General features: G+C 47.9%; 3 protein-coding genes across 3 annotated transcripts; 2 read left to right on the top strand and 1 right to left on the bottom strand.

Moving 5' to 3' along the window:
* Positions 1-2,542: 2,542 nt before the first annotated feature.
* PtA15_1A769 (uncharacterized protein) lies at positions 2,543-4,753 on the top strand (the record flags this gene model as incomplete). The annotated part of the gene is made up of 5 exons (XM_053165830.1): positions 2,543-2,765; positions 2,857-3,517; positions 3,593-4,007; positions 4,078-4,249; positions 4,347-4,753. 5 exons carry the CDS (start codon positions 2,543-2,545, stop codon positions 4,751-4,753), a joined length of 1,878 nt encoding a protein of 625 aa, XP_053016983.1.
* Positions 4,754-5,788: 1,035 nt separating this feature from the next.
* Positions 5,789-6,961, top strand: PtA15_1A768 (uncharacterized protein; the record flags this gene model as incomplete). Its single annotated transcript, XM_053165829.1, has 5 exons — positions 5,789-6,091; positions 6,167-6,184; positions 6,279-6,486; positions 6,722-6,819; positions 6,902-6,961. The coding sequence occupies 5 exons, from the start codon at positions 5,789-5,791 to the stop codon at positions 6,959-6,961; spliced, it is 687 nt and encodes a 228-aa protein (XP_053016982.1).
* An 11,760-nt stretch (positions 6,962-18,721) lies between these two features.
* Positions 18,722-19,255, bottom strand: PtA15_1A767 (uncharacterized protein; the record flags this gene model as incomplete). Its single annotated transcript, XM_053165828.1, has 1 exon — positions 18,722-19,255. The coding sequence occupies one exon, from the start codon at positions 19,253-19,255 to the stop codon at positions 18,722-18,724; it is 534 nt and encodes a 177-aa protein (XP_053016981.1).
* Between the last annotated feature and the right edge of the window lie 5,715 nt (positions 19,256-24,970).

The raw sequence follows: 24,970 nt of genomic DNA, 5'->3' as shown, positions 1-24,970 counted from the left end.
TAAGAGGAAAAATGGTGGTAAACCCAAAGATCAACCAAAAGATCAAACCATTCAATTTCAGCCAACCAATTGATTATTGCAAACTCTTCCCCAAACTTACAGTATCATTTAGAAACTTCCACATTCCTGTATCATTTCTCTTAAAGCTGTTTTGAGAATGCAAAAGGATCATTTGTATCTAGGCGCTGATGTGTCCAGCAGCCATCTAAAATTTGATGTCAAATATCAAGTCCTTTGCCAAGATAACTAACTTTCTCTGAGACCTGAAATTGAGCCTCCATTCTAAGAAAATCAGTTTACAAAAATTTACATTAAGTGAGATAAGTGTCTAAATAGCCACAAGAAGTGCTTTGGATTGAATAATCCTTCAGATCAAATCTTGAAGCCTGATCAGCCATCGGAATGAATCTCCACATGTTGAGCTGTAGTTACATAGAGCGCAATGTCAAATCAAACTGTTTTGACATGAGGGAGATTTCCATACAATCCAGCACTCTAGCTAGTAGCTATCACCGTTAGCAATGTGATTCTTCCACCTCTTGGCCAGCTAGTGGGTGATCAGCTTTCTTAGAGGTTTTGCCATGTGGTATCTCGCTGGGTCCATCTGATTTGCCGTTTTCATGGGGTTGATTGTGAGCTGGAATGTGAATGCCATCGGGGTTACTGTTCACGTTAGGTGGATGTCAAAACTCAGTTGTGAAAAGTTGCTAAAACTCTTTTTCCCTTATTATGAGAGAGTGTTTAGGTTTGGTGGGTAGCTCCCCTTTGGAAGCAACTTTGCATGAGAAAGTGTTTAGGTTTGGTGGGTCGCTCCCCTTTGGAAGCAACTTTGCATGCAAGCCTTAGCAGTTATGGTGTTCAAAATTGCATAAGATTTTTGGATGTAATTCAGGCACTGCAAAAAACTCATCGCGCACTGCAGGGGGCATCCACTCAACGTCCCGGCCACAGTGCGCGGTAGCTCAAAACGCTTCGCGCACTGCACATGAAAAGCTTGAAAATCCCCTTTTTTTCTGCCAGCTGGCAGAGGGGATTTTTCTTGCCCCTCCTCCATTTTCTTGGGGTATTTGGACCCCTCAGCATGAAGCAGAAAAAGGATGATAAAGAAATACAAAAACTAGGCAAAGCGCCTCCCCGGGGCGCACCCCCCGTGGATTTTCAACCTGCCAAAAGTCCATGGATCGGGTACACAGCCCCTCGAAAACAGAGTTCGAGGGGCAGAAGTACATACCCCATGACTTCGCCATGCAAATGGCCGGCACAGGCTGGTCCCGGAGCGGAGTACAACATGCAAACTCCCCCAATGACCGGCCAGCACACAGGGAGAGTGCAAATCACCAGTCATCAAGTGGATTAAGCACTCCTCTCAATGACTGGAACGGTCCCGGTCATCAAGAGGTGTGTGTACTCCTCTCAATGACCGGAACGTTCCCGGTCATCGGTTGACCATTTAGCCCTCTTGATGACCGGGACCATTCCAGTCATCGAGAGGAGTGCGTAATCCACTTGATGACCAGTGATTTGCACTCCCCCTGTGTGCTGGCCGGTCATCGGGGGAGTTTGCATGTTGTACTCCGCTCCGGGACCAGCCTGTGCCGGCCATTGGCACGGCAAAGTCATGGGGTATGTACTTCTGCCCCTTGAACTCTGTTCTGGAGGGGCTGTGTACCCAATCCATGGAATTTTGGCAGGTTGAAAATCCATGGGGGGTGCGCCCCGGGGAGGCGCTCCGCTTAGTTTTTGTATTTCTTTATCATCCTTTTTCTACATCATGCTGAGGGGTCCAAATACCCCAAGAAAATGGAGGAGGGGCAAGACAAATCCCCTCTGCCGGCTGGCAGAAAAAAAAAAGGGGATTTTCAAGCTTTTTTATTTGCAGTGCGCGAAGCGTTTTGAGCTACCGCGCACTGTGGCTGGGACGTCGAGTGGACGCCCCCTGCAGTGCGCGACGAGTTTTTTGCAGTGCGCGAAGTACATTCAAAGATTTTTATACATAAAATCATAAACTGCAATTTTGGCTGGGAGATGTCACTTTAAGTTTTATGCACGCTGACATCTCCCAGCCAAAATTGGCTTTATGATTTTATGTAAACCGTGACATGTGCAATTTTGAACACCATAAGTCAAACCATCCATGAAAATTCCTCTAAATCGGCCTTACATGACCCCCCCCCCCCCCTCCCTGATGGCATCGACATTCCAGCTCACAATCAAGTTGATCAACCACATGAAAAACGGCAAATCTGAGAGATGCGAGTGCAAAACCCACCCGGAATGTGCAAATGAGGCACTTTGTTCCTCCGCGCTCGGATGCGAGCGCGAGAGTGCATATTGCATATCCATATACCTGCTCGCCTGTCCATCCGCGCAAGCCCAGTTGGGAGTAGCCCTAACCACTAGCCCAGAGTCGAACCTACAAAAATGATCCGAGCCCTTCCGCACCCCGACCATCCAAAAGTTTCTGCCCACCACTCTCCATCCCGGCATCCCAGCACTTCCCTACTCCCTCCTAGCCGCACCGAACACCGCAGACGAATCCATCATGACTGCCACTACCGAGCATCCAGTTGATCCTCTCGCGGGCAAACTTGCCGACCCAGAGCAGCCTATCGCCACTAAGCCGCAAATCGCAGAGCAAGTCGACCAATCAACAGATGCTGTCGCTGCTGATCCCGCAAGCACGAAAGATTCCGATCAGCCTGAACAGTCCAGCCAGAGTGTCGAGGGCGTGAGTGAAGAGGAGAGGCTTGAAATCATCCGGCAAAGTCAGTCATCTCATCTTTTCGTTCAACCCAATCTTCCAAACGTGGGCCGCACTGCAAATGCTAATATATTTGCTCTTTATTTACTCCCAAGTCGAATTTTATTTCTCCGATGCCAATTTGCCATTCGACAAGTTCATGTTCCTCCAAACTACTCCTCATCTCGATTCGGTCAAAGCGCCCAACCTCTCAGCCGAGGCCAAACAAAAAGCTGAAGCCTACGGACCTGGATGTTCACCGGTCCTTCTTCAAACGGTTGCCTCATTCAAACGCATGAGGGCCCACTCATCCAAGTATCCGACCAGTAAATTGGCTAAGATCATCCAAACCTCTCCAACCACGCCTAAGCTGATAGACGTGGTCACTGAAGAAGTCGATGGAAAACCGACGTTGTACGTCCGGCGTTTGTTGAAGCTAGAAGAAACTAGTCGGGCCGGTGTTAGCGATCGTTGTGTGTATGTGAAGGGTTTCATGAGTGAAGAAGACTTGGCGAAGGGAGAGCCTGCTAATATGCAGGTTCAACTGGAACAGTGGGCAAAGAAATGGGGTCCAGTAGCTGTCTTGCGAATGAGGCGCGAAAACACAAACGTGAAAGGACCTAAGCAAGACAAACCGCATGGCCCCTCAAAGTGGAAGAACTCAGTTTTTATTGAATATACCGAGCCTCAGTCCGCGGAACAGCTCGTTCACCAATTCAAGCAAGACAGCGACAAGCCTCAGTTTGAGGGACGTGAACTCTCCTCGATCATGTTCAAGTAAGCCCGGGCTCACCTCTTTCTCTTCCTGATTTTTTAAAGTTGCTCAAAGATCTACCTTATTTTGATTCACAGGATTGATTATGTTACGATGAAAGCCAACGAAAAAGGGCTACCCCCACCGAAGATGTCCGGAAAACGACAAGCAGGAGAAGCCACATCCCAAGCTGGCCCAGTCAAGTCGGGAGTTATCGGAGGAAACAGCTCGACGTTCAATGCCTTCAAAGAACTCAAGATGATTGCGGCTGGATCGAAACAATACGCTGGTGGACCGTTTTCGTCCAAAAATTCGGGCAAGGCCACTAAAGAGAAGGAAGAAGCGAAAACCATCGAATACGAAGGAAACAAACTCGAAGTCAATAACGATGGTACTCTGAAGAATCCCGAAGAATTGAAGAGTTACCGGTCCAACATGGCTCTGGCATTCGAGCTGGAAGGCGAGGCGCCCAAAGACTTCAAGGAAGCTCGGGTTGACTTCCGCAGTTTCAAAGTAAGCCACTCTCCCTAACTTTATTCTTCTTGGGAACAAACTCTTAACGTGATGTGTCCAACTTGATTAGGAAAATCTCACAGAGGGAGAACTGGTTTGCAACGTTGTTCATGTTACGCCAACCGACAAAGCCAAAGGAACAGTCGGTTTTGACCAACCGATTAGCGATGAACAATTCGCGCAAATCCAAGCCAAAGGAGTCCGATCTGGAGGCCGCGCAGTCAAGTTCACCCGTCTGGATGGTAAGCGGTGCAACCTTTCTTCGAACCGGGCCTTCTTTGCTCAAAGCTTCTGTGGCACCTGTGTGTCAATCGACTAATGCGATTTAATAATTTCCAGATGAACAGAACAGACAGTTCCATCTGGATTGTGCAGCCCTTAGGGCCAAGTCTACGTTTGCGCCGAAGGCGGACAACCAACACCGGAAGGGATCCGGAGGAGACAGAGGAGGACGAGGGGGGCGTGGGGGACGAGGAGGACGGGGTGGCCGAGACGGAGGGCGAGGGGGTCGAGGTGGTAATCGCTCGGGCGGGCGTGATCGGAACGCCGAAAAGGGGGCCAACGGTCACGCCGATGCTGCTGCCGCTGGCGAAGACAACAAGACCAACTCGCCAACGATCTCTGGAAACAAACGGGACGCCGAAGGCAATGTCGTCTCTTCTAATGGCGCACCCAGCACCGCTCCTTCCACTAACTCCGTGCCTGAGATCGGTCGGGCTGAAAAGAAGCCCAAAATCTCCGCCTGATCTCCCCCCTCCCCCTTCAACCCCCTGCTTCTATCGGCCTGCTTGATGTATCACCTCTTAGACCAACCAAAACCAAAAATACAGTAATGCAAGATGATAAGCAGTTTGTTGTGTCGATAGAAGAGTTTATAGATCTTTACATAGTATACTGATCGGATCTGATTCTGAGCTGTCTCTTTCCTACAAAAACAGCTATGGAGCCATAATGCGCAATATAGATTGGTGATTTCAAAGCTGATGGAACCCCCCATCTATGCGTTTACTTGGGTGTGGCGGTCAGGCTCAAGGTGAAATCACCATTGAATGGAAACTGAGAGGTTGGTACTTGATTTGGGTGGCAAATTGGAAACTTTCCTGATGCACACACAAACACAAATAGTAACAAATTAACCAACTCCCCAGAGGTAGGCCTAGGGATGGTACATTCTTCTCCGTTTCTCTGAAATATTATTGGAAACACGTGAAGTTGTCTCTCTGTCCGCTTCAACTTTGCTGCCCTTCATGTTGGGGTAAATTTTTGGTTCTTGGTGCGTCATTCTACCCTCGCTGTTGCTCGTCGATTGTTAAAGTGCCGAACGGCGTTTCAGATCAACTGCTCATCGGTGTTCGCTTTTACAGCCCGAGTGGTCCTTTTGACTCCTTGACGAAACAGGTCAGTCTGAGTGAACCTTTCCCATCAGTTTTCCATCGCACATATCACTCATGTTTCCGAAGCCCATACGAGTCTCATTGGGCCGAGTAGAAGTGAGAATACACAGCTTGCTCCCTTCAAAGAGAAAGCGGTGCCCGTTAGGGCTTGTTTGGCATGCCTATGTGCCAGATAGACTTTACATCTTGGCCTCGAGCAGCGTCAGATCCACCTTTTCGCAGTCAATCGTTTCAGGAGTCAGGACACTCGAGACCGGAGAACATAAAAGAGCGGTCCAAGTTGACCAGACTGTCCCAGTTACCAGCACATTTCTACCGCTTGCAATATTCTCACTCACTTGACCTGAATAAGAAAAGACGCAGAAAAGAATCCAAAAGTCTCAAGACATGATGGGATTGGACCGACTGAGCATGAGAAGGGCCATTGCAGTCCTTCCGATCATTCCTTCGCTACTTGGTCTCGTGGCTGGCATCGATATTCTTGCCCCTTCCATTCGGACGAACTCGACCGCGACCAGGACTTTCATCTTCGAGCGGGAGATCTCATGGCTCAGACGGGACTTCTTCGTCCGCGAAGCCAACGGCGCTGACACCCTGCAAGTCCGTACCCAATTCGATGGGCCTTCGGCAGAGGCTTTTCGTATGTCCGTCACGAACCCTCAGCGACACGAATTCACTATCGGTCTCGAAGTAAGCTTGCGAAAACAACTAAGACAATTATGGTTTGTGTCGTACTGACGAGGGATTTCTTCAAAAAAAAAACAGCTTGAACCCAACATCAAGGTGAGTCACATGTTCACATCTTGTCCCCGAACCATATAAAGAGAGAACTTCGTTCAATGCTGATGGCCGGATTATTACTATACGTTGGAAAAAGCCTCAACTGGAATGGTGCGGCTACAAACAGACCTACCGCACCACTGATGGGGTCTCCTTTGATTTTCACCCAAGGTTTTGGTTGAGCGACCGTTGGGAGATAAAGAGAGGTGGAGTCCTAACGGAGGATTATATCTGGGAAAGAAATCAGATGGGGTTGGCTGGCCCAATTAAAGACAAACAGGGCCGTCCTGTCGCCCATTTCCATGGTAAATATAATTATCTCATCTTTGTCAAAACTTGAAGGAGTTTGTTTTGTTTCTTCATGGTCAAATCCTCTTACACTCATCTCAAGAGCCGGCCGACTCAATCTTGTCAATCTCCGCTCCACGGCCAACCAAGATCCGATCGTGCCTTTCATGTTTTTGCTTTTGGGTCGAGAACTGTATTGACCAGGCATGAAATTTTGTTGTTTCTTCGGCTTTTCAAAATGATCTGAAACAGCTCGAACATGGGGACACGAATGGATTGCGATGTCTTGGCACACCAAACGACCCCATACAACGATTTACAGCATCGTGACCAACGACGATATCCCGATAGTACGTTATTCATCCCCATCCTTCGGCCGTCCATACAATGCAAATAGATCTGACCTATCCCTCGGGGTTGCACATTGTCAAGGAATATCTTGTCGGCCTTTTCACAGTCGCTATCGTCAGGATGGACAAATGCGGCAGATAGATTGAAGGTTCTTTTCCAGTCACATTCATATATTAATGTAGCCCCAGGGCTATCTCCACTGTCCAGCGTTCGTACATTATAATATCTCGGGTCGGATTGTGTCCAGCCTTGCCCATCACATGTCTGGGAAAACTCCAGTTTCACTATACTCTTATCATTTTATCTATGGCCGCTTCTGTCAACCTACCTCGTCCTGGCCTTTTCCCCTCAGATACAGATCTAGTTAGGTGTGCCATCCTTTTGTTAACTTCCATTATTGTTCTGGGGTAGAAATATCTTCGAAAACAAATTGGTCTATTTTCTAGATTTTATTCTTTGTGCGTGCCAATATATCTTATCAGAGCAGAAAAATGTTTGCATGCCATTTGCCATTTTCCGTGGGCTTCAATTCTGAGCAAGTGAAAAGAAAGGTTTAACTTTTGTGCACACTGGTGCATTCTGTTTGAATGCAGGGCGTGGATGCACTGGTCCGTAGCCTAGAGGGATAAGCATCTCTAGGCATATGAGAAAAGGCCGGAGATCAGGATCATTGATTATATGAGCTTATGCAGGGCCAGTCCAGTGGAGCTGGCTGTTCCTGCGGGCGGGGGGGAGAGCGAAGCCGGATTTGACAGGTTGGGGGTGGTTGAGCAGATTGGTGCTGCTGGTGATGTTTGGGTGGGAGAAGCCGGAGAGCCAGATGGATCCCACGAGGGTGTCAGGGGTAGAGGAGTGTGCTCTTCCTTGACAGCATTTTTGAGACTGTGTTCAAAATGCAAATTGGGTCTGACTCTGGGTCTTGTGTGGAGATGGAGTTAACTACTATGTGTTGGAATTGGCAAATGGAAGAAACAAAGGAACAACATGGATGTGTGATTGGGCAAGAAGCAATGAGGGAGACAGAAAGCAGTGATGGGATTGTGAAGGAGTGATAGTATCCAATAGGGGGGTTCACAATAGGATTTTAATAAAACTTTAGAGCCCATTTTAAGGCCTTTGTGAACAAATTTTTGGAAAATGTAGAAGTTGTTCTGATTGCCAAGGAACACCCAAATGTGGACAGCTTAAAACATTTCTAAAACATTGCTCACAAAGGCCTTAAAATGAGCTTTAAAATTTTATTAAAATCCTATTGTGAACCCCCCTAATATACTATGTAGCATAATTGCAAGCTAGTTTTGTTGAGTTGTCCATTAGTCTGCTACCATGATGTATCACCAGTATGACAGGCTGTTGGATCAGCCCATGAGCACTACCAACCAACCAACCAGCTGGCAGCCACAAGTGTCTGTAGCCTATTTGCTAAAGGCAGCACTCTAGTATGTGTCTCAGCATAGCTGAGGTTGTTAGTTTGACTCTCACCAGACACATCTTCATTTCAAAGTCTCTTCAAGTTAAGGGGGTTAGCATTGCGGGGGAACTGGGTGCAATGGGCAACATTTTCTTTCATTAGAGAGCTAATTGTGGGCAACAAGTCTTTCAACTGGCCGACTAGTTGCTGAAGGGTATTGACAGAAATCCAACCCTGTGCATTCATGTCTCCTTGGAGTGATTTGGCCCGGAATGAGCAGTTGCTTGCACTTGGAGTCAGCCATGTCCTTGGATTTTGTAGGAAACCAGAACCAGACCCAAACCCACAGCAACCTCCAAGGAAGCTCGCGCGGCTAGACCAAGGCGCAAGCCCAGCTGCCATAAAAGGTTAGACCCCTTTTGCAGTCCATACCAAACCCTAACCACAGCAAAGCTAACTGTTGTGTATTGCTTTGTCGACCGCAGATGCCAAGCAAGCGAGAACCTTAATGGTCACAGCCCACAGACAAGCGCAAACACAGACCAGAACCTTGTACGTCCCGAGAGGAGCGAAAAGCAGACTTAATGTTAAGGCTGACTTTATCGTGTTCATTTGTAGACCTCTTGCGGAACGACTCGGATCCAAAACCCAGAAAGACCTGCTCTCACAACTATTGTTGGAGGCACTGGTTACGCGTAAGCACAGAAATAAAAACAGACAACAGAACGCAGAGAACTAATGTTGGAACTCCGTGCTTAAACAAACAGTACAGGAGCGTATAGAACCGTACAGACAAGAGAAAACAAAGTTACTCCAGTAACTTGGCTAAAACCCGTAAGTGGGAAGACACCAGGCAAACAGACCCATCAGATAAAGAGACTGATGCACGTCGCATGGCCGACCGGAGTGCAGGACTAAACAGAACATCCCGTAACACACGGAGGCGGTGCTAGCCTGCATCCAACTCCTTTCACTCCCATCAAACCAGAATCAGTCCCCGGGCATCTCCTGTCCTGCTTTTAGGTACATGCCCAGATCAATCTTCCCACTCAGATCATTATCAAACTTCATTTCTATGATTGTAAATACAAAGCTCTAACTAGCAATAAACAATCTTTTAGTTGCCCTAAACTTTTTAGATTTACAGTCTCGATCACGCTTGAATAGACCACCTCAACAAGCAACTGAAGGCAGGCCAGGATGGCTAATACCCGCAATCAAGCTCCAAGCCAAGGTGTCGAACGAACTCCCATCCCGGCCAAAAGCAACGCTTACAGCCCGGACAAGGACCACGTCAACGTCCCGAAGTTTGATGGATCAAACTTCCCACTCTGGGAAAGGAAGATCAAAATGCACCTTTGCCCTTGTCATCTCAAAACATACATTGAGGAACCACTGCCAGAAGAACCCGATGAAAATGAGCTGCAGGGAGCGCTCAGGACGTGTAGCATTCTCAGTGAGGCTATATCTAACGCTATCTTCACCAGCGTCATCAACAACAAGAATGAACAGGACCCGTTCGCTATTTGGACAGATATCAAGACTATTTACGCATCCAAATCACTCCTTTCTGTGTTCCAGGTATGGAACAAGTGGCTCGACATCCAGTACAACAAAGATTTAAACTCCTACATAATCAAAATGGAAGAAAGCCTAGCGGAATACAGCTCATTAGGCCTTAAAGTACCAGAAGTTCTAGTCAGATGCAGGATTGTTGGAAAGATCACCAAGCGACGCCCCATGCTCATGCAAGCCTTGTTTGCAGATCTCAAAGCCTTAGCCAAACCAAAAGAAATCATTGCGAAGCTACGAGACATTGGGCGCCACGAGACGGCAACAAAGCGCAAATTTGTAGATGATCCTGAACCAACCTCCACAGCTCTCGCCACCGGACCCACCCGAAAGCCAAGAAGACAAGGAGGTCACCCTGGCGGCTCTGGAGTAGGTGTCATCAGGTGCAGTCACGGAAAGCACAACCCAAAAGCCACTTCGCATGTTGAAGCGGACTGTTGGACCATACACCCGACTTCTCGCCCGGCCGATAAGCCCCTCATGCCCCAGCCAGAACGCCAACCAAAGAGACAGCGCACATCCTACCATACAACCGCTGAGGAGGCTGAAGATGAGGAGGAAGAGGCCTACCACACGTCAATCGTTAAGCCGTCCTTCACCTACAATACGACGAAATCGGGCATTCTCTTGTCGACAATCCTTGACTCGGGAGCGAGCAATCATATGCTCAACTCACTGGAATATTTCAGCCACACTACTCCGGTCCAAATCAGCATCGCAACGGGCAGCGGCAAATCCGAGCTCACGGCAGTCGCCCGAGGAAAAGCACAACTCCATCTCTCATCCGGACAGATTCTGCAATTACCGGATGCTCTCTTTGTGCCAAAGCTTACCCGCAACCTGGTGTCGATGGTCCAACTCATGAGTCATAAAGCACTCATCAGTGAGCGCAACGGCGTCTTCGAGGTGCAACTGGACGACAATAGAGCTTTTCAAGTTAACACAGACAACGACCTTCTTGAAATCGTCGGCGCATCGCCTCCCTCGAATCTGGCAGTTGGCATGGCCACAGTCGCTGCGCCTCAACTCTCTGATTTTCAAAAGTGGCATAACCGGCTAGGTCACGCCAGCTCCGGTCGAATTGCACAAGCTGTACCAGACAACCTAGACCTTACTAAGACCCACTCATGCACAGCCTGCATGAAAGGCAAGCTAACCCGGCTTCTGTGCAAAGGTACTTTCAAAACGACGGACACCCCACTCTCCATCATCCACTGCGACCTGGTCGGACCTATATCCCCCCCAACGAATGGAGGAGCTGTTGAGTTGTCTGTTAGTCTGCTACCATGATGTATCACCACAGTATGGAGGGCTGTTGGATCGACCCATGAGCACTACCAACCAACCACCCAGCTGGAAGTCACAAGCGTCTGTAGCCTAGTTGGTAAAGGCAGCACTCTAGTATGTGTCTCAGCATAGCTGAGGTCGTGAGTTCAACTCTCACCAGACACATCTTCATTTTACAGTCTCTACAGGAGCTCGATATTTCCTCACCCTAGTGGACCAATTCACAGGGTACATACATACCGCAATCCTAAAAGAGAAGAGCCAGGCATCCAAGGCCATACTCGACTTTAAGGTATTCTTTGAGAAGCAAACCGGCTTCCAAATGAAGAAACTCATATCGGACGGCGGCGGAGAATTTGTGAACGGCACGCTGGGAGAACAACTTCAGTCAGAGGGAATTCAACATAACGTTGCTCCCGCCTACACCCCTCAAAACAACGGCATGGCCAAGCGTGCTAACCGCACAATCATCAATATGACGCGCTGTCTCATGATGCAAGCCAACTTGGCTCCAGAATGGTGGGCTGAGGCGGTAAAGACCGCAACATCCACGACGAACTGTCTCCCTTCCTTGGCAAGGAGCAAGGCATCGCCCTTAGAACTTATGTTTAAGGCAAAGCCTAACATCGCCTTCTTCCGCCCATTCGGCTGCCAAGCCTGGATCGTCAAGCCGAAGCAGAAGAGAGATACCAAATTCTCTTCAATCGCATGGGAGGGAGTTTTCCTGGGCTAGGAAAACAATTACTTTCCATACAGGGTTTACAGGCTCAAAGATAAAGTCATCGTCACGGCCAAACACGTGCACTTTGATGAAGCTCATTTTCCCGACTGCCCGGCGCTAAACAAGAGCCATCTACTTCTGAATTTGGACAAATTACCCAGCTTCAACTCGCAAGATCCCTTACCATTCAGCGAAGAGGAATCTCTACATGAAGAACGCAAGGCGGCTCGCGGCGCTAGCAAGCTAGAAGAAGAAGAACAGGAAATATCCAGTATTATCCAGACCATCCGCTCGCCCAGTCCCCCAAGCCAATCCCCACCCGACAAATCTCCTGTTCCTCAAAGAGCACATGAACAACCTCAGCTTCATACCCAAAGGTACGCCTGGAGAACCGCTCCCCCACCAAAAGAAATATCCAGCGGAATCAATGCCTCAAACATAATTCACGGAAAGCGCTCTCGCCAAGCTTTCCTGATCAAGAGAGAAGTCAATCCGAAGAACCACAACCAGGCCATGAACAGACCGACGCAGCTGGACCGAGGCAGAGCAGAAGGAAATCAAAAATATGCTGAATCACCAGGTTTGGGTAGTCCGTCAGAGGCTTGCATTGGATGAGCCCATCCCGTTGACCTGGGCATACAGACGGAAACTCGGTGCTTCGAACGAGGTCATTGAATTCAAGGCCCGAATCTGTGCGCAAGGCTTCCGGCAAATACACGGAAGAAATTTCAATGTGATTTACGCTCCAACAGGCAAAGCAGCCTCACTGTGGCTTCTAATCTCATTCGCAGTCAACCACGGATTGAAAATACACCAACTCGACGTAAGAAGCGCTTTCCTCACATGTCCCCTAGAAGATACAGTCACATTACTGCCCCCGCAGGGATATTAATGCCCCCCCAACTCAGTTCTGCACCTGAAGAAGGCCATCTACGGACTGCGCCAGGCCCCGCTTGTTTGGTACAAGCGCCTCACCGCATACCTCAAATCGCTAGACTTCCAAATTTCTATCTCTGATCCATGCGTGTTCTGGCAACGCGAAACGCCTCATAACCCGGCAACCTGGCTATTCGCCCACGTGGACGACATAGTGATCATCAGCCACAAGCCCGAGGTGTTCAGAGCGCAGATGGAGAAGGAATTTGAGATAAAATACCCAGGCAATGCGGAATTCCTCCTGGGGATGAACCTTCATCGTTTCAAGGACGGACTCCAGATCAATCAGACGCAATATTTCGAACGCAAACTAGCAGAGTTTGGACTCGACAAGAAGCACCCGGCATTGTGCCCCCTCAATCCAAGAGAACGCCTCACGAAAGCAACACAACTTGAAATCGACTCCCTCAAGAAACTCAGAGTTAACTATTGCGCACTTGTTGGTTCACTGAATTACCTTAGCATACTCACAAGACCAGATATTTCCCTGGCAGTCAGCCAACTCTCTCAGTACCTGGAAACTCCAGGAATCAAGCACTACCAGGCCGCCATCCAAGTATTCCGATACCTATCGGGAACCAAGCACGTAGGCCTAACCTTCAAGAAATCACCGTCAATCAACCTCAACGCCTTCTCCGACGCTGATTGGGGAAACTGCCCCGACACAAGGAGGTCGACTACTGGCTTTGTCGTGACAGCTGGCTCTCACTTGCTCAACTGGAAGTCAAGTAAGCAGCCAACGGTCTCTCTATCCACGGCGGAGGCGGAATACAAGGCGCTATCTGACCTTGGTAGGGACCTGGCCTGGTTCGCAAGCCTCATCAAGGAGATCGAGCTGCAGAAGACCGTTGAAGAAATCACTGTAGCCGTTGACAATAAAGGCGCAATTGATCTCGCAAACAGCGAGACCTCTCAAAACAGCTTCCGAACTAAACATATGAACATTCGACTCCAGTTTGTCCGGGAACTGATATTGGCCAACATCATCAAGCTTCATTACGTGAAAACAACCGCCAACGCGGCCGATTTCCTCACCAACCGCTCAGTCATTCGCCGCTCACTTGCCCAGATAGGAGTGATCCAAATCTCAGAAGCTACTTTGAATCTTGCGACTCGAAGTATGCAAGGCTGCAGGAAACCAGAACCAGACCCAAACCCGCAGCAACCTCCAAGGAAGCTCGCGCGGCTAGACCAAGGCGCAAGCCCAGCTGCCATAAAAGGTTAGACCCCTTTTGCAGTCCAGACCAAACCCTAACCACGGCAAAGCTAACTGTTGTGTATCGCTTCGTCGACCGCAGATGCCGAGCAAGCGAGAACCTTAATGGTCACAGCCCACAGACAAGCGCAAACACAGACCAGAACCTTGTACATCCCGAGAGGAGCAAAAAGCAGACTTAATGTTAAGGCTGACTTTATCGTGTTCATTTGTAGACCTCTTGCGGAACGACTCGGATCCAAAACCCAGAAAGACCTGCTCTCACAACTATCGTCGGAGGCACTGGTTACGCATAAGCACAGACATAAAAACAGACAACAGAACGCAGAGAACTAATGTTGGAACTCCCTGCTTAAACAAACAGTACAGGAGCGTATAGAACCGTACAGACAAGAGAAAACAAAGTTACTCCAGTAACTTGGCTAAAACCCGTAAGTGGGAAGACACCAAGCAAACAGACCCATCAGATAAAGAGACTGATGCACGTCGCATGGCCGACCGGAGTGCAGGACTAAACAGAACATCCTGTAACGCATGAAGGCGGTGCTAGCCTGCATCCAACTCCTTTCACTCCCATCAAACCAGAATCAGTCCCCGGGCATCTCCTGTCCTGCTTTTAGGTACATGCCCGGATCAATCTTCCCACTCAGATCATTATCAAACTTCATTTCTATGATTGTAAATACAAAGCTTTAACTAGGAATAAACAATCTTTTAGTTGCCCTAAACTTTTTAGATTTTGCCAAGTAAAGGTTGACAACTGGGGGAGCTGTTTGGATCATTAGTTCACGGACCCTCTCATAGTTTGATTGATGCATTGAGGCAGGTGTCATTTATAAATCCATAGCACATGTATTCTGAATTTTTAGCCAAGCACAAGATATGTATTGTCTTTTCTAGAATGCTTGGATTTTTTTTTTCAAAAATTCTGGTTTTTTTATGCACTTAACCTAAAATCACAGTTGGCACCAAACTTTAGGCAAACCTTGCATTTAAGGTTGTTCAAGCACATGCATAAAAAAATCATCACCCAGCTTTAAATGAAACTTTGAGATTTACTTCTACCTGGGATGACAACCCAGCCCTCTGTGGGCCCCTCCCTGGCCCCCATACTGGCAGAGGGCAGCAGCCAATGGTCATGGGCACTGGTTGGTATTGAGAGTAGATTGTCTGCTCAGTTGCAGCGTACCACAATGCCAATGTTAAATGCACTTAGTTTGCAACCTCTCGCATATTATGTGTGTCATCACCTCAAACTCATTTCTATGCAATGTGTACTTAGCTCACACAGCCCGCAAACAGGTGACAAAATTTGAATTTCGTCGCGCTGACAAAATTCAAATGTCACCCCAAGTTCCCACCCCCGCCCAGTCGTCAGCTGGCTGGCATTTCGTCACCTGCCATTGCAAATCAATGGCAGGTGCAAGTGCACCTCTGGATGGCCGTTACACCGGCCACACAGGGCACACACAGAGCAAGCTCTCTTGATGACCGGGACTGACCGGCCATCAAGAGGACATGCACACATTCTCAATGGCTGGTAGTAGTACCGGCCAACAAGAGCAAACAGCATGCCTCTTGATGACCGGTATTGACCAATCATCAAGAGCACAGAAATCCTCTCAATGACCGGTACTGACCGGTTATTGAGAGCAGTACCGGTCATCAAGAGCCACGTACTACACTCTCAACTGCTGGTACTGACCGGCCATTGAGAGGACAACACACTCTTGATGGCTAGTGCAGGTCATCAAGAGCAAAGCTGCCCTCTTGATGACCGGTACTGACCGGGCATCAAGAGGATATAACTGGTCATCTCGAGAGGAGTACTGGTCATTGGGAGAAACGTACTACACTCTTGACGGCTGGTACTGACCGGCCATCAAGAGGACATGTACGCACTGTTGATGGCTGGTGCCGGTCATCAAGAGAAAAGCTGCCCTCTCAATGACTGGTACTGACCAATCATTGAGAGCAAAGCAATCCTCTCAATGACCGGTACCGACCGGTCATCAAGAGCAATGTACTACACTTTTGATGGCTGGTACTAACCGGTCATCAAGAGGAGATGCGCGCACTCTTGATGGCTGGTGACAGTCATTGACAGCAACACATCAATGACCGGTACTGATCGGCCATCAAGAGGACATATACACACTCTTGATAGCCAGTACAGGTCGACAAGAGCAAACCACTTCTTGGTGCTGGTCATCAAGAGGATAGCAAAGCAACCCACCGGTACCCAGTCAGTAATGGTCATTGGGAGGGCTGCTTTTCTGCCATCAAGAGCGATCTATGTATACCCTCTTGATGCCCGGTCAGTACCGGTCATCAAGAGGGCAGCTTTGCTCTTGATGACCTGCACTAGCCATCAAGAGTGCGTTGTCCTCTCAATTGCCGGTCAGTACCAGCCGTTGAGAGTGTAGTACGTGGCTCTTGATGACCGGTACTGCTCTCAATAACCGGTCAGTACCGGTCATTGAGAGGATTTCTTTGCTCTTGATGATTGGTCAGTACCGGTCATCAAGAGGCATGCTTTTTGCTCATGTTGGCCGGTACTACTACCAGCCATTGAGAATGTGTGCATGTCCTCTTGATGGCCGGTCAGTCCCGGTCATCGAGAGAGCTTGCTCTGTGTGTGCCCTGTGTGGCCGGTGTAACGGCCATCCAGAGGTGCACTTGCACCTGCCATTGATTTGCAATGGCAGGTGACAAAATGCCAGCCAGCTGACGACTGGGCGGGGGTGGGAACTTGGGGTGACATTTGAATTTTGTCAGCGCAACGAAATTCAAATTTTGTCACCCGTTTGCGGGCTGTGTCAATGGTTAGAGCATCACTCATGAATGCTGAGTATGTGAGTTTGACTCTCACAGTACACGAGGTTGTGGGTTCAATACCCACTTCACTCGGACCATACTTTTCACAAGTTTAATAGTTGGTAGGGTACAGAAGGCACTCCGGTTCAGAATATGAACTCGTTTTTTTCTCTAACCCAACTCGTAGACCACCTACTTGAGGATGTTGGCTCCAGGGGTGGATTTGCCCAACAATGCAACTATTACGCTAAATGTAATTAGTGCCGCTAAAAAATTAGTGTAGTGCTTGGCGCTAATAATCTGGGTAGTTAGTGATAGCGGTAGCGGTCCAGCGCTACATATAGCGCTTAGCGTAGCAACACCCTTGCTACACCATTTCCCTCCTCCGTGTAGTTTAGCGTTTTGAAGGCGCTAACGCTAAAAATAGCTGTATTTTAGCGCCAAAGCCGCTACAGCCGCTAAAACATTGCTACATGCCAGTTTAGCGGGATGAACGCTAATTATTCAGATTAGCGCACATTAGCGCACATTAGCGCAGTAATTAGCGCATCAATAATGGGGCTAATGCGCATCCTGCTAAATATTTAAATTAGCCCAAACATTAGGGCATCAATAGCTTATAGATTCTGGAGCTGGAGGTCTAGTTTTTTCCCAGATTAGATAATTACTGCCAATTATTCAATAATTACCGCCAATTATTCAATAATTACCGCCAATTATTCAATAATTACCGCCAATTATTCAATAATTACCGCCAATTATTCAATAATTACCGCCAATTATTCAATAATTACCGCTAATTATTTATTAGATTAGCATAGCAATAAGGAACACTATTATATTGCTATAGCTGAAGCGTAGCAATCAGACGCTACAAATTGCTACTTTCTAGCAATTAAAAACTTCCGATTTTTCTCTAGATGGCAGTTAGCGTTAAATGTAATATGCTGGTGCTAAACTAAATTTTAGTGTAGCGGCTCTAAAAACGCCGCTAAATTAGTGTATTACACGTTAACCGTAGCGTAATAGTTGCATTGTTGATTTGCCCTTGGGCCTTATCTGACATCTGTCAAGATGCAGCATATGGAGGGATATGAAAAATATGACATTTCCCTCAGTCAACAAAACCAGAAATTTTGAGAAATTGTCCAAGCTTTACAAAAAAGACAATATGTATCCAGCACCAGGTATATCTGTTGAAATATCCAGGCTTGAAGAGGTTGCAGTGCTTACAATGTTATTTTATTTACACAGAGATTCTTCAGAGGGGATGAAGCTTTTGAGGATTTTTAAGCTGGGATAAGTATGCTTGAAGTCCTACACTTCTAATGGTGCCAAGGGCTAGATGTTTATCCAAGAGCTTGTGCAGGATATAGGGAGATGAGATCAACTGCAGCTCAGAGGCTTCCCAGGATTCACTGGCCACTCCTTCTGTGTTGGATGTGCATCCTTACACTTTGCCCTTGGTGTCTCACCCAAAGAAATCTGTGCAATTAGTAGATGGAAATCAAATGCATATCTACTGTATATCCACAAATACTCCCCACAAGAGTTGGTTGACACACTAAAATTCCTGCAACGGCTGAACAGCTAAAGCATAAAAATGCACTTGCTGAATTAGCTTAAATATTTATTTCCTGGGTAGTTTTGAATCTGGCAGCATGACTTTGATGTGATTTTCCCCCAGCCCAAGCCAATTGGTCACAGTTCCCAGACATAAAAAATGGTGTTTGCACTATTTGAGTATTTTGAAGTATCTGTTTAGATACATTTACATGGTTGACTATTGCTAGCTATCTAACTGCTTAAGTTCTTGACTAACTCCATGTTTAATGTGCAATAATTCAATTGTTTGAGCTCTGAATGTACGGTACTGAATGATGGCAAGTGTGGTTTTGGCCGAGTCTTGCTTTGAACCCATCCAGGATGGGGACGGGGGGGTCAATTGGAGATGGCAGTGGAACCACTGGACAGTGTGGGCCGCCGTGGCGGATCGCTCCCATCACATATGGCATCGTGTGAAACGCCGCAGGATCCTCCGCGCTCTCCAACAAGTTTGCGGCAAGCGGAACAGGCGTATACCCTGGTCCCCATCACTAACTCCGCGCCACAAGTGCCGTGGGAGTGGTTTGGCGAGTCGAACTGACACATTATTCTCGCCGAACAGTAGCGAAGTCCGGGAATGGGGTGAGGGTCGACGTCCACCTGACAATCCGGGCACATCATGATATCCACAGCCGAGAAGCCGGCCATCAGCGCCACGAGGAGTAGGAAGCGTGTAGGGATGTAGAGGTTCATGTTCTGGAAGCAGGTGCAGGACGGTTGATGGAAGGACTGACGACGGCTCGAACCACGGACGGCTGGGGATGATCGCAGAGTTGGCAATGAAGGAGTGTTTGACGGTTCGACTATTGTCGAATGATGAGTTGGGCCATTCTGCCAGTTTGGAGGCGAAGTTGGCGCTAGTTTGCGCATCAAGTGGGCTTTAAGGGCGGAGGCCAATTGAGGAGGGGAGGTCGCAAGGTCGCGTCAACCAACGTGTCATGTCAGTCCCGTCCCGTTTACATTTCCAAGGTTGCCTGCTCAATGAAATCATTTTAAATTTGCAGGGCCAGGTACAAGGCTTTCTCAGAGCTTTTGGTCACGAAACGTGGATCCGGAGCACGTCCTGGGTCTTGGGTGCGAGCAGAAGTAAGACGACGGACTATCAAAGCACAAAAAACAAATATGTACTTACAAGAATACAAGATCGACTTGATTCGGCCCCTAGCTTAACTAAGCCTCTCGAACGGAGGGTCCGGGGGACCCCGCCCGGAGGGCTCTCCGCAGGAGAGGCTTACGCCTAATGTCTGAAGTCTGGCAGGGAAAGGAAGGATATTCAACCCCAAAACCACTAAATAATTATTTAAAAATCAGCAAAATATGTACAAACAAAACTGAATAGACAGTTTCATTGGCAGTGCTGATGCGCACCCTCACCCAAAATTTTGAGCAAAAAGCTCCAAAACTGATTGAAGGAATCCGTTTTGAAGGTCAAAGGAACCCTGAAGGATATTACATTGCTCTGAAGATCCATTTTTGGATTTTCTGAAAATATGCACAATTGAGTTTCCTATATGCAACAAAATGCAACACTACATGTGTAGGATCTGCGGGTTTGCGGATCCAGGATCCACCAGGCATGATGGTTGCGCATCCTTAGTTTACATTTCTTCATGTTTTTTTATTTTTAAACCATTAGTACAGTGCAAATGGTTTGGATTGAGGAGATGAGACCTGTGCCAAATGAAAGCTGAGGTCCAGAAGTATCTTTTGGCTCTGGGGCAGGTCCACAGGACCTGAGGGGGAGGCTGGCTGAGGCTTAATATTTTCCCTCCAGCCATTTGTGATTTCTTTCCCAGCCAAAATTTTGACATTACGCGCAAGTCCCTCCCTGCGGGAGGGGCCGCTTTGCGGCCAGCCACAGCGAGCCTCCCACCAGGGGGGACTTGTGTTAAGTTAGATTTGGCCCAATGCGCTATAAAACTCGGTGTGAATACAAACTCAGGTACCAATTCTAAACAATATGTTAGGAGCTGAGAGGTTACAAACTTAGACAAACATCAAGGTTACATAACTATATATTTCATCTGTATATAGTTAGAGCATCCGCATTGGTTCAGCTAAAAGCTAAGCTAAATTACTGCTCGCTAAGAGCCAAATTTAGCAATGCGGAGGGCACTCCACACCGGTTGAGCCAAATCAAACGGCAAACTCGCCTGACTGCGCTATCAAAACCCATCACCGGTCATCGAGGTTTGTATGTACTCTTGATGACCGGTACAAGTTTGTATGTACCCTTGATAACCGGTACAAACCGCTCATCGAGCAGCCAGCTTGAGTCTACTCGATGACCGGTACAAACTGGTCATTGAGGGGAATCACACTTGATGGCTGGTACAAAACGGGGAGATGAATCTAGCCTAAGCAATTCTGCTTTGGTAGAATCACCATGGTTATGTACACACAAAAAAAAAAGGTCAAGTACATATCCTCCCACCCAGCCGCGGGCGGATCTCATCCAGTATGACCAATACCAATCGCCGGCGCGGGTATTGGTCATACTGGAACGGACCAGAATGGCCGGGACAAAATGTCCATTGAGGGGAGTAGTTTGATCCCTTCTCAATCACCGGTCGGGGTCGGCCATCGACGGCTTGGTTGGTGAGTTGTTCTTGACGGCTGGATGGCAGGTCGCGAAGGGAGTGTGTACCTGACAATGATCAAGACAAGGTTCACACTCCCCTCAATGACTGGAATAGCCGGGCCATTGATGGGAGAGTGTACCCCCTCTTGATGGCCGGCTATTGAGTAGTGTGTTGCTCTTGATGACCTGTACAAGCGCCGGCCATTGAAAGGACATTTCACACTCCTTTTGATGGCCAGATGTACGAGAAAGTAGATTATACACACCCGGCATCAAGAGTTCTTCAGCCTTGATGACCGGTATGGACCAGCTACCCAGCCATCAAGCGTGATTGCCGATACATGCTGACACATATGTAGATGAGCGCCAAGCGGTACAACCGGCCACGGGGAGGGGTAACACACAAGTCCCCTCAATGGCCAAGTGGTTCCGGTCATTGAGCCTCGATGACTGGTCCGTTCCAGCAGTTAAAGTACCCGCTTCCCGGGGAGGCTACTTGCTGCAACTCGGCATGTCGGTTGCTTTTTTTTTGTTGCACTTTTTTTTGCTGTTGTTGCAAATCCACAACCAAATTAAATTGGTAATCTTTGTTTAGGCTACATTCAGGTTCGCGTACAAAACAGTGGAAAATACTCATCACAAGGGTTGATCCCTCTTGATGACTGGTTTGTACCGGTCATCGAGAGGTTTTATGTCCTCTTGATGAACGCTCTGACTGGTCATTGAGTGGACTCAACCCTCTCAATGACCGGTACAAACCAATCATTGAGAGCACTCAAGCTGTTTGATGACCGGTCTGACCGGTCATCGAGAGGACATACAACTTCTTGATGACCGGTTAGACCGTTCATTGAGAGGGTTGAGTCTACTCAATGACCAGTCAGACCGTTCATCAAGAGGCTTGACTATGTAGCCTTGAGTCCTCTCGATGACCGGTCTAACCGGTCATCGAGAAGTTGTATGTCCTCTCAATGACCGGTCAGACCGGTCATCAAACAGCTTGAGTGCTCTCGATGATTTGTTTGTACCGGTCATTGAGAGGGTTGAGCCAGGCTTGATTATGTAGTGTCGAGTCCTCTTGATGACCGGTCTGACCGGTTATCGAGAGGTTGTATGTCCTCTCGATGAACCGTTAACCGGTCATCAAGAGCTGTATGTCCTTCCCGGGGCGAAGTTGGAGCAATGCGGAGCTGGCTGGGGGAGGGATGCGCAGCTATAACTTCGTCGATAAGAGCATTTCCACCGCGGGCGGTATTTTCGGGGCGCTAAAATTTGATCTCTGGCAGTGCGCAGCCAGTTTTAGCGCCCCAAACTGCTGCGGCATACACCGCAAGAGTCTGTAAAAAGTCATGAAAGGCATGCGTCGCCCCCGGTCCACTCCCCCGTCAAATCCACCTGGTTATTGAAGGGAGTTCTCTTGTTGATGATCAGAACAAAGCGGGTTGTTCCGGTCATCGTGGGGAGTATATACCCCTCTTGATAACTGGAACGAACCAGCCATTGAGGGGAGTAAATATGTACCTCCCTCAATGAGGTCGGAACAATCCGGGTTGTTCCGGTCATTGTGGGGAGTATATACTCCCCTCGATAATTGGAACGAACCGGCCAACTCCCCTCGATGATCAGAACAGACCAGTTTGTTCCGGTCATCATGGGGAGTATCCTCTTGATGACCGAAAAGAACCGGACATCAAGGGGAGTATGTACTCCTCTTGATGACCGGAGGAACCGGCCATCAAAGGGAGTATGTACTCCTCTTGATGACCGGAAGGAACCGGCCATCGAGGGGAGAATGTACTCCTCTCGATGACCGGAACAAACGGGCCATTGAGGGGAGTACCTCTTGATGGCCAGCCTGCCTTGGCCATCATGTGAAGGAATTGTACATTCGGGGGTGTGAGCTGTAGTTTCACAAGGAGTTTGGTGTGTGAAAGGGAGTTGAGGTGGGGATGGATGAGTCCCTAGTGAGTCCCTCGGAGTCCCTACATGTAGGGACTCGAGGTCGATATTTAGGGACGGCCGTAAATTTTCGACGCAAATAGCGCCTGCGGTGGGTTGGGTTGAGGCGGTAAGCTCCTGAAATTTCCAACTAGGGCCCCGATTTAGGGCCCGCGGTGGAAATGCTCCAAGTGTTGCCAGATTTGGCGACCTTTATCGACGAAAGCCAAAATATTTGACGATAGCGGGGGACTTGCCGACACCGGTGTGGTGTTTCTGTTGCTAAATCTGGCTTAGCGCGGGGTTTAACGCAACCGATGCGGATGCTCTCATGTAGTTTCATCCGCACGTTCCCACTTGTACTGCGGCTGCGCCCGAACCAGTTGTAGTATAGTCAGCTCGCCCGGTACCGGTTCTACTCTTTCTTCACCAAGAGTTGGACCGATACCGAGCGTGCCTGAGCTGATCAAGGCGACGTGATTCTTATTGTCAGGTTAGTAATCAAACACCGAGAGTTGGACCAATACCGAGCGTGCCTGAGCTGATCAAGGCGACATGATTCTTATCGTCAGATTCACCCCTTCACAGGGTTCTTATACAATATTTAAGAATTTACATATCAAGATGTTTTTGATTTTTTAGCTTCATTTTTCTTAAGATACTAGAGGAGCCCGGAAGGGGGTTTTCAAGCCGCCTCATGTACGTATCCAAACGTTACAGCCCCTACCTACAGCTACCCTGGCTCAATGCATCAACAAAAATATGTGTAGTGACACCTTTAAACCCATATCAATGCTGTACAGGTGTTTAAAAAGCAAAATTGGTGATGGCAGAATAGAGAAATTTAAATAACTCCTTGTGTACACGGATCTTTTTTTAAAGTTTGGCTGGAGCCCACATGAGGCGGCTTGAAAGACCGCTTCCGGGGTCTATACTAGGGAAATTGCGGCGGCGCCGCAAGAACTTAGACTGAACTCAACATATACTCAAAGGAAAACCAGTTATGTAATGTTCACAAAACCTGGAACCTTTGCAGCATTGACGCACGGAATGACTTACTGCTACAATTTCTTGACCCTTGAACCACAGTTATATACCTGATCAGAAACATAATAGCTGTCACATTAATAAAATGTATGGCAAACTACAAGAACAGTTGTGCTGAATATTTTTACAATGAGTACACTTTTTGTAAGTTATTCTAGGGACTTCAAAAATTGGAAATGTTTTCTTCTAATACCCAGTGGAGTGCTCCACATTTCAGGCATGCGTTGTTGCAAGGTCCAAGAGGGTCAGGAATTTTGCAACCAAAATTCTGAAAAATATATTCTTCTGTGCGGTGTGATAGTAACTTGGTAACTACACCGGGGTCTAATTCAGGGATAATTATGAGTGAAGATTTGAATACTATTTTTTTATTCAGAGGAGTTGAGAATTGTATGGAAGAGTTGGGTACAAGAGTGTGAACTGATCTGTCTGACCAGTTCCCTAATTAATGTATACTCCTGTTGATTGCAAAATTGGCTGTATCCCAAGAATATTGTTTGCCAGAAGTGCAATTGGCCCACAACCAAGTTGTTATGGAGAGTATAGACTAACCCCTGAATGTACGTGATAACTGACCCAACCACACAAATCAGCAGCCGGCTCCGGATTGAGCATTGGGAGAATTGCTCCAAGGCACAGGATTAGGACCTCATCTACACCTCACAGCATTAAATATTGTAGAAGTTTTGCATTGAATAAAAATGTAAACCTGGGATGAGAGGGCTGTTCTTGGACCAGGTATGCCCCTGAATATGATTAGGTGAACTGGGGGAGATGTTACTTCAATTTGTTTGTTATAGGGATGGCCATTGGCACCTGCTGGCGGGTACCCGCTACTCTTTAGCAGGTAGCTATCTGCCCCTACAGGCAACTATGGCGGGTGAAAAGCTACATGCTTGAATTTTTACCAAAATTGAACACCCCAAGCCTGCTGGCTGGCACTTCCCAGGGCATAAAGGACCGCTGAAGAGTGGCGGGTACCCGCCAGTGGGTGCCAATGGCCATCTCTAGTTTGTTAC

Source organism: Puccinia triticina, chromosome 1A (genome assembly GCF_026914185.1).
Source record: "Puccinia triticina chromosome 1A, complete sequence".
Lineage (NCBI taxonomy): Eukaryota > Fungi > Basidiomycota > Pucciniomycetes > Pucciniales > Pucciniaceae > Puccinia > Puccinia triticina.
This window is presented reverse-complemented; position numbering and strand designations above follow the sequence as displayed.